We start from the raw sequence: 13179 nt of genomic DNA on the forward strand, positions 1-13179 counted from the left end.
ACAGTAATAGTACATGTTATAACCACATATTTTAATACTAAATATTACTATTAAATGTTAAATCAGGAGTATCTCTCAGTCAGTCCATAATTTTCTAGTAATTTCAACCACGTTTAAAGGCATAAAGTACCTATGGAGGAAAATGCAATAGATAAGGGAGCTTTAAAATGTATAAGTCATAAAATAATAGGAAAAAAAATCTGAGATTCAACTAATCCAATAACGACAGAGGGAAAAAGAAAACCGCACTCACTTCTGCTCGCTGTTCAAATACCTCTGGACGATCTGGTTCCAAGGTAATTACTCGGCTCAATTCGAACAGAGCAAGTTCAGCATTCTTAATGTCCTTGAAAAGGCATTAGCTTAGTATGAGATACACTGTTACTCAAAATCAGGTTCAATAGTTTTTCTGAAAAAACTAAAAATTTAGTAAAGATATAACTACTTACTTAGAAGTAAATATGAACTTAGCTTCTAGATAAAGAGCTGCTGGTTTAAATTCAGTTATGATTATTTAACTCACTCAAGTCTACCTACCCATCAGTAGCCCATTAGACCTGGCTACATATCACAAGTTCCACTGATGGTAGGTTATTTTCTAAATTGAACCTATTTAAACACTGAATCAATGAATTTCAATGGATGAGTATGTGGATGGATAGCAGCATGCAAAATGATGCTGACCAGTGACAACATGGGGGTACAAAGGGACCGAGTCAGTGTCCGTCAAAACCCCTAAGCCTCCATACCTACGCCTTAGGAAGTCCAGGTAAGTTGTCTTTAAAATTTTCATGTTATTTTTATATTAGAAATATGAGCATGTCACTTTTACATTAAAAATGCATTAAAGATACAAGGAAATTTCATGTCGAGATATAAAATTAAAAGAGAGGAGAATTGGGAAGAAGCTCATCGCTGACAACTTCTGTCATTTATCGATGCTCTGAATGTAACACTGCTTCCTTCCTAAACCTCTGTCATTCCCAGATCTGAGTTCGTTCTCAGTCCTCTATGTCTCAGAAGTATACAAATATTATATAAAATTTCACCAATAGGCCAGCACCTGATTCGTACAATTTTTTAAATTGGCAAAGACAAAAGTGATGCTTCTCCTTCAATCATCATTAATTTGAGTATTTCTAATATACAATAGGACAACAGAATAGTTTGTGTATAATATTCTAACTGAAAATACAAAGATCTGAATCTTAAACTATTTCCTTATTTACCATATAGTCTCAGGAAAATCTTCATGTTTAAACCATGGTGCCTTTGTTGCGTAAGATATGTCTATTATAACCCTCCTTCTGCATTCCCCAGAGAAATAAGGGGAAGAAGGTGAAAACGATATACTTATCTGGGGGAGAGTATAATACATGATAACAAATAAAAATAATCTTTATCAAAAAAAAAAAAACCAAACAAACCCTTTTGGTCTTTTATCCAACCTTTAAAAATTGTGAAAGAAACTCAGATTCTAAGTCCTCCTGCACGATGCATCCCTAGACTCCACTTCTACCAATGAATATTTCTTGGGAATTCAGTTAAGGTCTCATACTTTCCTTGCTCTATGTCCAGCTCATCATGAAGTACAATTTAGGCTGGCAAGGCTGTCCTTTTAGAGCACATGGCAAGACGGACCCCCAGGAGCCCTGGGTAGAGATCCCCAGTCCCCCGCTCCCACCTTCCTGGCCATGTGATGTTGAGTACATTCTCTAAAACCACGTTCTCAGGCGGGAACTGGCGTGCCCCCACTGTGTGTCCGTCGGCACTCAATCAACAGGGAGCGGTTCTGTCGGAACCCTGGTCCAGGTCAGGTCATGTTAGGCACTATGGCAAGAGGAGCTATTCCATACTCACATGTAATCCCTTCTTTCCATAGGCTATCCCTCGGCCATAAATTGCACTAACCAGATCAGGCTCCTCCTAGTCAGACCAAAACAGAAACACGTCAAAAACTATAAACAAAACAAAACAAAACAAATCAGTTTCTGCGTAAAGCGCGTGAACGCCGCAAGCAACAAGCTCTAGTTTATGCTACTGCCACACATACGTCCACACGCGGTCCCCAACCAGAAGAGTCAGTGTGCTTGGGGCTCATTTGAATGAGACACGTGATGAAGGTTCTTTGCGTTAAAAAAAAATAATAAAGAGAACCAACATTAACGAGCCCTGTGCTAGTTTCTGTCACACGGTCATCTCCTTTAAAACATCCTCTCAACAACCCTATGACCGGCAGCGTCCGCGATCGTGTGCTCTGGGTGGGGAAACGGAGGCCTGGGGAAATAAACGGTTAGGCGCGAAGCACTGGGCAATGCTTCTTCCCAGTTTGTCCCCTCGCACAGTCATGAAATCATCTGAAAAGGGAAGAATCTCCCAGTGCCAACTCCATCGAGCAACAAGAAACAAGTCCACTCCACAATCGGTTGGGGTGAATGCAGTCCTTTATGCTGTATGTCAGAATAGGAATCAGACCCTTTCTGCAAGCTGCCCCCTGATGGACTAGATGAAACCCTCCTCAGGCCCAAGGACAGGGTCCTCTGCCTCGCCACCAGGTCCCCACAAACAGGTCAGTGGTATGAAGCATCCCACTTCCTGAGGGAAATGTCTCTCTTCTACATTTAGCCTCTGCAATTTCTACCTCTTCTCGGAATCCTTCCTCTGCATTTAAGAAAGAAGATAGAGCTTCTGGCTATATCGTCCGGGGTGAAACTCTTGATGCTGCTAAAGAATTGAACGGAACTGGGGGCGCCTGGGTGGCGCAGTCGGTTAAGCGTCCGACTTCAGCCAGGTCACGATCTCGCGGTCCGTGAGTTTGAGCCCCGCGTCAGGCTCTGGGCTGATGGCTCAGAGCCTGGAGCCTGTTTCCGATTCTGTGTCTCCCTCTCTCTCTGCCCCTCCCCCGTTCATGCTCTGTCTCTCTCTGTCCCAAAAATAAATAAAAAACGTTGAAAAAAGAATTGAACAGAACTGTACCAGATGAGGCACTTTGTAGACTAGTCTATCATTCGGTTTCAAATGTGAGATAGGTTGTCTGCCCGCATTGCAGAAAAAGACACAGCAACTCCAACAATAACGAGAAAAAATAAACGAGAAGATTCCATATATTGGAAAACAAAAAAGACTACTTGAAACAGAATCAGGTACACCCGTATCAAGCAGCAAACCGGTGCATCAGTGGCCTCAACCCAGCCGGCAGACCGGCTCACGGTGTATAAAAATGGGAAAAATTCAAGTAAACAGTGAAAGATCTCTAGCTTCACTTGAAAAATCAAAACATGCAGCAAAGATAAGCCCATATTTTTTGCATTCTCTCATGAAAAAAAAAAAAAAAAAACTAGAGCTAAGTACTGGCGGCTTCCTTAGATGAGGGGTGTGTACTCATCAGTTTCCCGGAAGCCCACCCATCACCTCTACGTCACAGCAGTCCACTTTGCTCCCTTAAACCACTTCCCTGGCTCCAGACGGTTCTGTTTGGAGTTGGGATTTATAACTTATATGTGACTGGCATGAAGGGCTCCATGCTATGCGTTACATGGGAAAAAAGTCCAAGTTATAGCACTGCAGGGGAATGCCACTTCCTTTTATAAACAGTACTTATAAAAGATTTGTGTGGGTCCGTACGTGCACAGAAAAGAAGGCTCCAAAATGCTAACAGCAATTTTCTCTTGGGAGTGGGATTACGAGCTATGTTCCCACTCTACTTACTACTATCCCTTTTCCTTGTTCAAGACAAACATGTATACATTTATAGTCGGAAAAAGATGTTTTAAGTAATATGCGTTATAGAATATCGACATGTTTATTATAAACAAAACATTTTATTCAAATGAATAGTTGGAATACTTGTTATAAACTACAGCAAAATCTAGAAAATGAGGAAAAGCACAAAGGAGAAGGGCACCCCATAATCCTGCCACCCAGAGATAATAACACTTGAAACATTTAAATATCCTCCCTGGCTGGAAAATAAAAAAGGCAGAGAGTGGGGCACCTGGGTGGCTCAGTCGGTTGAGCGTCCGACTTCGGCTCAGGTATGATCTCACGGTTCGTGGGTTCGAGCCCCGCGTTGGGCTCTGTGCTGACAGCTCGGAGCCTGGAGCCTGCTTTGGATTCTGTGTCTCCCCCTCTCTCTCTGCCTCTCCCCTACGCACTCTCTGTCTCTCTCTCAAATATAAAAAAATAAATAAAAATAAAAAAGGCAGAGAGGCTAGTTTGGAGGGAGAGGGATACAGGCATGGAGGGAGAGGAAGAGCAGGGAAAACAGTTTCCTGATGAGGAATTAAGGTAAGATTGACTTCATGTGTTTCCATAGCAATACCACCTGCCAAGAGACAGAACAGTCCACAGAAAGTAGTACAGGCTGGGGCAGGGGGCAGTGAGCCCACATGGCTCTTCCCCTCTGAGGACATTCTCCAGTGAGAGGAACACCTGCTCTCAGATGTGTAATGTCTCAAAATATATGATCTAAGAAGCTTTTCTCCTAAAACTGAAAAAAAAAAAAATTATAAGGGGCAAATCAGAAAAAAAAAAAAAGTTTACGTAAATAAATAGTTCTTCTACTGAAGTGGCATCTCCACACACCCTGTATACCTACAACAGCCACATTCAAACATACTGTGGCTCTAACTCATAGTAAAATGCCTTTTACGTCGTTACCCAGGATACACATACATTATGTCCGTGACATGCACGCACACACACATACACGCATTAGAAATGAGAGTTGCACTAAGTCAAACCTAGTCTTCCTATTGACATGCAGTCTTCTAGTTTCTATTCTAGTGTGTTTCATTTTTTTAAAAGGTGTTTGTCTTCACTTGCCAATCAATTTCAGGCCCTACTAAAAGGCAGCAACTCACAATTTGAAAAACAATGAGATAACATCTAAATGCTTTGGTACAAAATATCGGTCATTTTCTTGCCTTGTTCAGTCTCATCTCCTTCCACTTTCCACTCATAATTCGTACTCTGTAGACAAGTACTACTTCATAGCTCCCCAGATACAAGACGCTCCCCCAAGCTCAGCGTGCTACACATGCTAGTCCCTCTGCCAGGAACACTCACCCGCCGCCTCAGCTCAAACACCACCTCTCCCCTGACTCCTTCCAGACTCCCCTGGAAAATAAATAAGCTCCTTTGCCTTGGTCCCTACTGTATACCGTACAGACATTAGTCATTTGGTCAACAAATACTTAGGGCCAGCTTTCAGCCATGTCTGGTTTCATGTGTGAGGAATACCACAGTCACCAAAAACAAAGACAGAAGGTAAGATTCTTGCCTTCTTGGAGTTTAGCCAAAGAATCGCAAACATAAATGTAAAGTTACATGGGTTCAGTAAGAACGAGAGTAGTAAATAGTGCTGTTAGCAAATGCATAAAGACTAGACACGGTTAGGAAGGTTTCCCCAGGAAGAGGTGCCTTGGATGAAATGTGTCACAGGTGAGGGCATCTCAGAGTAGCTGGTCCAGGCAGAGGGAGCCAAAGGCCCCAAGGCAAGCAGGAAGTATAGCATCTGCTCCAAGATGAGTTTGGAGAGGTAGACAGGGACGTTATTAAGGATTTTAATCTTTAAGCTAAAAACAACAGCAAAGTACGTGTGTGTTTTAAAGTGCAAAAGTGTACGTGTATGGATGGCGTGCATGTGTGTGGAGAGTGTGAGGTGATAAGCCAGACAACCATGCCTGCACCGGTTATCTGGCAGGTGACAGTGGCTTGGCTGTGGTTTGACCAGAGGCAGGAGAAGCAGAGGGACAGGAGAGGTCCTTTGGGAGCTATCCAGAGAGAGTTGGTGCTGAAATCAGCAGCACACAGATGTGTGGAGCAGGTGGACTCACGTATGCCAGTGAAGAGGGTGCCACCCATTGATCCGGGCGGCACTGGCACACAACTAGGGATTCCTTCTCAGTTATGGGTAGGGGTGTGTGGAGGGATCAGGCGAAAGCATGCAGTCGAGTTGGAGCCTCTTAACGGATATAATTCCATTGAAGTCATTCTCTTATTACTCATTATACTGTATCTGCACATTTGTCACCCACAGTGACAATCTCCTCAAGGGAATGTATCCTCATGTTTGGATTTGTGACACTTAGTCTTAGCCTGACACGTGAGTCTTAATATGTAGCAGTTGTTAGTTAACAACAATCACTGGCCATTTTTTAGGCAGACAAGAAGATTTTAATGAGTATTAAAGACTATCAGATCAAAGTCAGCTTGGCCTGGCCTCCTCTTCTCATAGGGGGAGCAAGCAGATGACCTGGCCAGAAACAATGGGGTACCGTGATTGGAAAAAAAGCCAATTCATAGTTCCATAAGGCAAAGCAGGGTGACACGTGTGCCATTGGAATGGCTCCAGGTGGGCCACCAGCAATCACAGCTATAATATTTTATAGCAATAAAAGATTTCAAGCCTTTAAAAGATAGCCATTAAACAGTTTGTAACAGTTCAAATATCTGAACACTGACAACTTCCTGAATTTGGTCATCATTATTTTGGCCCTTAGGATTTTATATGTGGCTGCCACTGGCAGAGAACCCTACAGTGGCCCCACGTGCCTCACTTCCCCAGCCCTCCCTCTGGGTCACCCACGTGGTCTGATGCTTGTGGCGGTGACTTTCAGTTCTGCCAGTGACAGATAACAAGTTGTATCAATCAAGACGAGTAACAAAATCTATTATTTAACAACAACAGTAATTATACATCCTGCTATACTGTTTAAAAAGAAATTCTAGGGCACCTGGGTGGCACAGTCAGTTAAACATCTGACCCTTGGTCTCAGCTCAGGTCATGATCTCACAGTTCATGAGTTCGAGCCCCGCATCAGGCTCTGCGTGGAGCCTGCTTGGGATTCTGTCTCTCTTTCTCTCTGCACCACCCTTCCCTCCCACCCCCCACCACCGCTTGTGCGCTCACTCTCTCTCAAAATAAATAAATAAACTTAAAAAAAAATAAAAAGAAATTCTAGAGGCCACTGGCTGGCCAACGAACTCACAAGTGTCAGTAGTGTTCTACATAAGGGGCAAGTCTTTCCCTAACACCATGAGAGTCTCTGGTCCAGTGAGTGGAGTTTGATAGTAATTCTTGCCACATGTAAAAAAAAAAAAAAAAAAAAAAAAGTAATTCTAAAAAAAAAAAGTAAATTGAATACAGAAACCTAAATAGTGTGTGAATCTGTAAGGGATTATTGTGGTTGTTATTTCAGTTACAATCTAGTATTAAGAGGTCCTAAATTTAAAGGGCAGATTTTCTTACCTTTCTTGATTGATACAAGTTTATTATTTTGTCTATCATGGGCTTTGGATGTTAACAAGAAGTCAAAGATCTTTAAGAAATGTCATAATGCATTATATTTTCAGATAAAAACCAATGTTTACTTCTAAAAACAAATTGGGCTCAGAACACCCATTTTTCAAAAGATTTTTGAGACTACAAGTCTAATAATATTTACGTTTTGTCAAATGTTCAGCATTTTACTTTATTTTTTTAAATATTTATTTATTTTGAGGAGAGTACAAGCAGGAGATGGGCAGAGAGAGGGACACAGAGGATCTGAAGGGGGCTCTGCACTGACAGGCTGACAGGAGAGAGCCTGATGTGGGGCTCGAACTCACGAACCACAAGACCATCATCTGAACCGAAGTTGGATGCTCAACAGACAGAGCCACCCAGGTGCCCCTAAGTGTTCTGAATTTGAAATGACTTCAATGAAAACTAAGATTTCAATCTTCCAATATTACTTACTTTATGTGGATGCACAATCATTGTATAATAAGATAGTTACATTACTGGAATCATGTACACTTAGATGTCTCAAGTCCCAAGACATCGATCTCCTTAAATTCAGAAAGGTCTAATTTACTATCCTCATTATACCATTTATAGAGTGGCTTTAAATTTTACAAATATTTATTTTTCCACTACCAAGCCTGGCCTTCTGATTAAAACTCAAAAGTCACTGGATCAAAGACAAATAAGTCAAAAAAGTCAGTGCACAGCAAGGTAATGAGGACTGAGTTTTGCCCGAGCTGCAGACCCACATACATAATTACATGAAGGATGTTCACAAATCACACAGAGAGGCATGTTTCCTATTTTGTCTGCTCGTGTGAAATAAGAAACATTTTTATGGATTCAGTTCCACCCGAAGCAGATGAGCTCAAGCCCACACAATTAATAACAAAGGCCAATGGCTTCATAAAACTTCTGTAGCACTTAGCTTACCGAGGCCCGCCTGGGGACCAAAGAAGCACGGGGAATGGTTCTGCTTTTCAAAAACACGGTCTTCGATGCACGGACATGCGGAAGGACACTCAGAGGGAGCACTAATTCACAAGCTTTTAAACCAAGAATTTTCAATGCAGTCTGATAGATCTATCAAGCTTTGAAATTATGCTCAGTTAGAAACCTGGATGCTTGAGGAGTTTTTTTTTTTTCCTTCCTTTATAGCTGTACCAAGTACCCCCTAGTTAGAGAACTACTCAAATACCTCACGGCAACAGAAACTGTGGAAACATCTTGTAAGTTTGCCCCTCATGGTGCAGCTAAGAAAAAAAGGTTTAAAAGCTTTACATCAAAAGGTCACGCTGGAATTTAAGTAGCCCACATGCACAGATCCAAATTGCACATTAAACGATCTTATAAAAATGATAAATCTCATATAATCCAAGCCCTCATGGTCCCATTTGTTTTCAGCTTTCTGTGAAAGGAATCAGGTTCCACACTCTGCTGCTGGATACTGGAGGAGCTCACGGGCTATCCAAACGAAAAGTCTTGTCAAGCGTTCAGGAGCTCAAAACCCCTGAAACGCTTGTGTGCAAACAGTTACCACTGCAGGTTTGCTAGAGGACGTGTGCTGGCTTACAGAGTTTCTGCCCGTGCAAAGGGTCCTGCAGGGAACAGGTGAACACCCACTGGCACGTACTGACAAAAATGGTCCTGCAGTGGTACTCAGTCCAGTCCTAACATGGACAGGGAAAGGCAAGAGGGCAGCATCCATGCAGCAGTGGTGAGCAAACCGCTCTTCAGGACCCTGGACACAGAAAAGTTTTGTCCTGAAAGGCAGGACTGAGTTTCTCATTTAAAAAAATAATAAATTTTTAAATGTTTGTGTATTTTTGAGAGAGAGAGACACACACAGCGTGAGCAGGGGAGGGCCAGACACAGAATCCGAAACAGGCTCCAGGCTCTGGGCTGTCAGCACAGAGCCCGATGCGGGGCTCAAAGTCACGAACCGTGAGATCATGACCTGAGCTGAAGTCACATGCTCAGCCGACTGAGCCACCTAGGTGCCCCTCTCATTAAAATTTTTGAAAAGAATTTTAGCATTTTTTAACCAATCTTTATATCCTGTGTTTCTCGTAGTTATGGAACACGAAGACATCATAACAAATTTTCACTGAGCTCTATCCAAATGCCTCTGCGTTTGCTCTTGTTTACTCCAGTGTGTTGTGCGAATAGGCTTTTCCACACGTGTCCTGATGTGGATAAGGCTGGGAAGCACCGAGACAAAGGCACAGAAGACAGAAGTCACCAAGAACAGCACGAGCAGGAAAGCCAGAGGCACTCTTGTTCCTACATCAAAACGTGTTCTAAGTGGTCACCCGGGTCTGTCCTCTGTGAGCCCGTAGTATTTGAATTTCCGCTGTTCCCCATTCTCTGCTCCTGCCCCATCAATAGCCTGCATCACCAGAAAAGGAGTCCAACTGTATAAACCACACATGCTCAAAGAAAACTTTCCCACTTGAAAGCAGCCCATTGTATTGCAGACTGATAAAAATGCTATGTCAAATATCCGTATATTAAGACCTTGCCTGGACACACAGAAATTTTGATCTACTTTCTGAATGCAATGGCAAGAGAAATACGTTTTAAAACAATAAACGGACAAGACGAGGAGTAGCATAGAGCCAATGGAAGATTAAGATTACAGAGACTTACTGAAAAACATTTACAGTATAAAATTCAGTGAAAAGTAATATGAAATATTACATGTATTCAGATTATAAAACACGAATGCATACACACTTTGAAAGGTCATACGCAAAACAACTTCAATGAACGGTACAGGGGCAGAATTAGGAAATTTTTTGTTAAAGTTTTTCTTTATGACTCTTATATTGCCTTCAACTACAATGGTAAAAATAGTTTTCAAAAAGTTGAATGAATTGATAATATGTCTGAAAGCTCTCACTGTTTTCTGCTATCAGTTACCAGAGATTAACTGACATTTGCTTCTATAAAAGTACCAAAACCTCCCTTTCAAACCAGGGCCAAGTGCTAACTGTGTGAAGTGCTTGCTTATATTTTCCAATATTGCAAGGCTTCACAGAAAGGCGATTTTTAACATTAGTAATCTACCCTTCATCCTTCAAACTCTGCTGAAGAATGGTATTCCATATGAGCACTCAAACACACGACGGCTTGAATCTCTGTGATTTCGAGGATGAAGGCACGATTGTCAATATAATCAATTCGAAAAAGAAAACAAAAGTGGTGCAGAAACTCCCAAATGAGTATTCTAAAATTCAGTTTACCTGCTGGATTGTAAATTATCTGTTGGTTCTCACTGTATTGGCACAGACGAACATGCTAGAATGCTGCTTTGAGTAGCTAAAAGGAACTGAGCACTTACTCTGTGCCAGGCACTGAGTCCTAAGTACTTTACAGAATATGTCATTTAAACCTAACAAGAATATTTTTGAAGGTAATGGTTATTATCCCCATATGCCAGGAGGTTAAATAACCTGCTAGCAACCAGCAGAGGGGATTAGAACATGGGTATAAGTCTTTAACTCTAAAGACCATGCTTCTTCACTACACTACTCTACTGGACACACGCACATCGACAATCGGCAATGGTCAGCATCTACAAGAACACCGTTAAATAAAGATAAGGGTGTAAGGCTAACAACGTTGGGCTATTTTACGGGTCTCCACTGCAACTCTTACACATGTTTGTTTAAGCCTTTTATCTTAACCAGATTTTAATGCAGCCATCAATCAGTGAAGGCTCAATGCGGCCACTGAGGAGTCTCACAATTATACTTCAAGGGGAGAAACAAACCCACGAGTGGAACCATGCAGATCACCTCCTGCACGGAAAGTGAACCTGAATGTCCAGCATCCGTATCTTATGGGGGATGGCATGGTACAGAGCAAAGTGAACGGAAGCTAATGGTTTTCTTTTCTTTTAAACTTGCATTTGAGTCCCATCTCTTCTAGCTGATGGTGGGGAGACTCTCAGCAAATTGCTTGACCTCCTTTGATCTCATTTTCCTCCTTTAAAATAAAGTAAAACTGCAAAGATGACATGAGAGCAGTGTTTCAAGGCCCGCGCCAAGAAAGTGCTCAGTCAGGGCTGATTTCTTTCACTTTCTCACATAACCTTAAAGTCAATGTATTCTTGTAGCGCTTTACGCATAAGCCTGTATTTCTGTCGTGACTAGAAGCTTGAAATTACATAATTAAGAAGAGAAATTACCTGAAGCATTGTTGAAAAATGTCTTATGGCTTCATCATAGAGACCACTGCCAATCAACACATAAGCAATAGCTATGAAACAAAATACAAAAATATTAAAAGAAAGAACAAAGGATCTCACACCAGAATCGGTGACTAAATGCTTTGCTGAATCCTAAAAGGCAGCTCCAAGGGCTAGAAGCAGTTAAAGAAAACCTGGAAGTTAAGAAGATGTAATTGAATTCCTTCCACCACTCGCCACTTGCTATCAGTCTTCTGGTGCTTTCTAGATTTAAATTATTAAAGCCATCTATAAAACATTGCCTACAGAAGTAATTATCTTTTTCTAAGCCCATCGTTCACTTTCAAATACCAAATAACCTTTATGATGTTTCCCACCTATACATCAAAAGAGCTAGTAATAAGCCTCAACAAAACCCACATAACACGACAATGTGGTTTTATGGTGAAAGTTAAGAGAAACACCCAAATAGCAGCACAAGTCTCAATTCCGGGGCGGGGGGGGGGGGGGGGGGGGGGCAGGGGGGCGGTGGTGGTGCTGAACTCACTGCCAGTTGCCCAGTAAGAACAAAAACAGAGGCTCAAATTAATACATATGAGCAGAATGCTTCATTGTAGCCAATTCACAACAGTGCAGTGCAACAGTCTTTTTCCTACTTCTTGTATTCAAAATAGGGCCAAAACACTACTCTAAATATACACTAAAGATGAATAGTTTCCAGTCAAATTGTGTAGGTAAGCGGTATTTTGAAATTAGAGCCATGACAACCTCCTAAAACACAGCAATATTTGGACTCCATTTTTTCACCTGTCCAAACTAGAATACATTATTGATATTCTATATTACATTTCATCTCTAAAACTTGCCCTAACTCCCTAAATCCCCAAATATCCCTCAAAAAACTGTATTCCTCGCTCAAAACAATACTATTTTGGTCACATTTCTTTGCAAATAAAGCTTTACTGCAACACTCTGATTCTAGGCCCTAACAGGTGTTCAAGGAGACAAGCAACTAAATCTTTTCTTGTCCTGAAGAGCTTAAATTTCCTGCCAGTTAAAAGCAGTGAAAACATTCAATGCAGAAAGAGACTAAGTATCCTTATAGTTAACCTGAAAAAGGCAAATTTCAAAAGCACTGAATGTCATAACAAGACAAGAGCTTTGGGGGCATTCTTCAAAACGAAGAGGGCTGTCTTTGTCATAATTTCTTTGAAAAGAGAAATTACGGTCAAACTCATATTCAGAATAATAAGAATGGATATCATTCAGATGTATCAGATGACCAGATGACCAGAGACACCCTTGGGGTGCGGGCCAGAGGCAGCTGGCGGGAAAAACAACAAGAGTAATAGGTGACGTGCATGGCACTCTGTACATTTCCATGTATTAACTCATTTGCTCCTTGAGTGCAGTGAGGCAGGTACGAAGATTTTCCCCATTCAAAGACAAGGAAATGAAACTTAGTGCAGTTAAACAAACTGTCTGAAGAGAATGCGCAGTGACACAGGCCCCAGGCTGCCCGCTCTGGGACCCACCCTCCAGGCACATACCCTGCCATAGACCACGGCTGTACCGAAACTGCCGTGTGCCGGGCTGGCCTGCAAAACGGTTTGACTTTCCTGATGATTACATGAACAGGGACTGAAATATAAACGTATCCTGTTTGGAATGCAGGAGGATGTGACGTATTGGAAGGCCA

General features: G+C 41.8%; 1 protein-coding gene and 1 pseudogene across 7 annotated transcripts in view; one reads left to right on the forward strand and one right to left on the reverse strand.

The window, feature by feature from the left end:
- TTC13 (tetratricopeptide repeat domain 13) overlaps window positions 1-13179 on the reverse strand; it is an 81045-nt gene that overhangs the window by 43168 nt on the left and 24698 nt on the right. For 3 of the 7 annotated variants that reach the window (XM_019419036.2, XM_019419032.2, XM_019419031.2), the window contains 3 exons: window positions 11481-11551; window positions 1861-1926; window positions 254-346 (listed from right to left, as the gene is read on the reverse strand). In XM_019419036.2, the coding sequence (XP_019274581.1) occupies window positions 254-346; window positions 1861-1926; window positions 11481-11489 (168 nt within the window). In that variant the 5' untranslated portion in view covers window positions 11490-11551. The remainder of the gene's footprint in view (window positions 1-253; window positions 347-1860; window positions 1927-11480; window positions 11552-13179) is intronic. The other 4 variants (XM_053910189.1, XM_019419033.2, XM_019419035.2 and 1 more) reach the window with 2 other exon arrangements.
- LOC128772595 (small nucleolar RNA SNORA62/SNORA6 family) lies at window positions 6953-7092 on the forward strand (annotated as a pseudogene).

The sequence above is a fragment of the Panthera pardus genome, unplaced genomic scaffold (genome assembly GCF_024362965.1).
Source record: "Panthera pardus isolate Hobbes unplaced genomic scaffold, ASM2436296v1 HiC_scaffold_22, whole genome shotgun sequence".
NCBI lineage: Eukaryota > Metazoa > Chordata > Mammalia > Carnivora > Felidae > Panthera > Panthera pardus.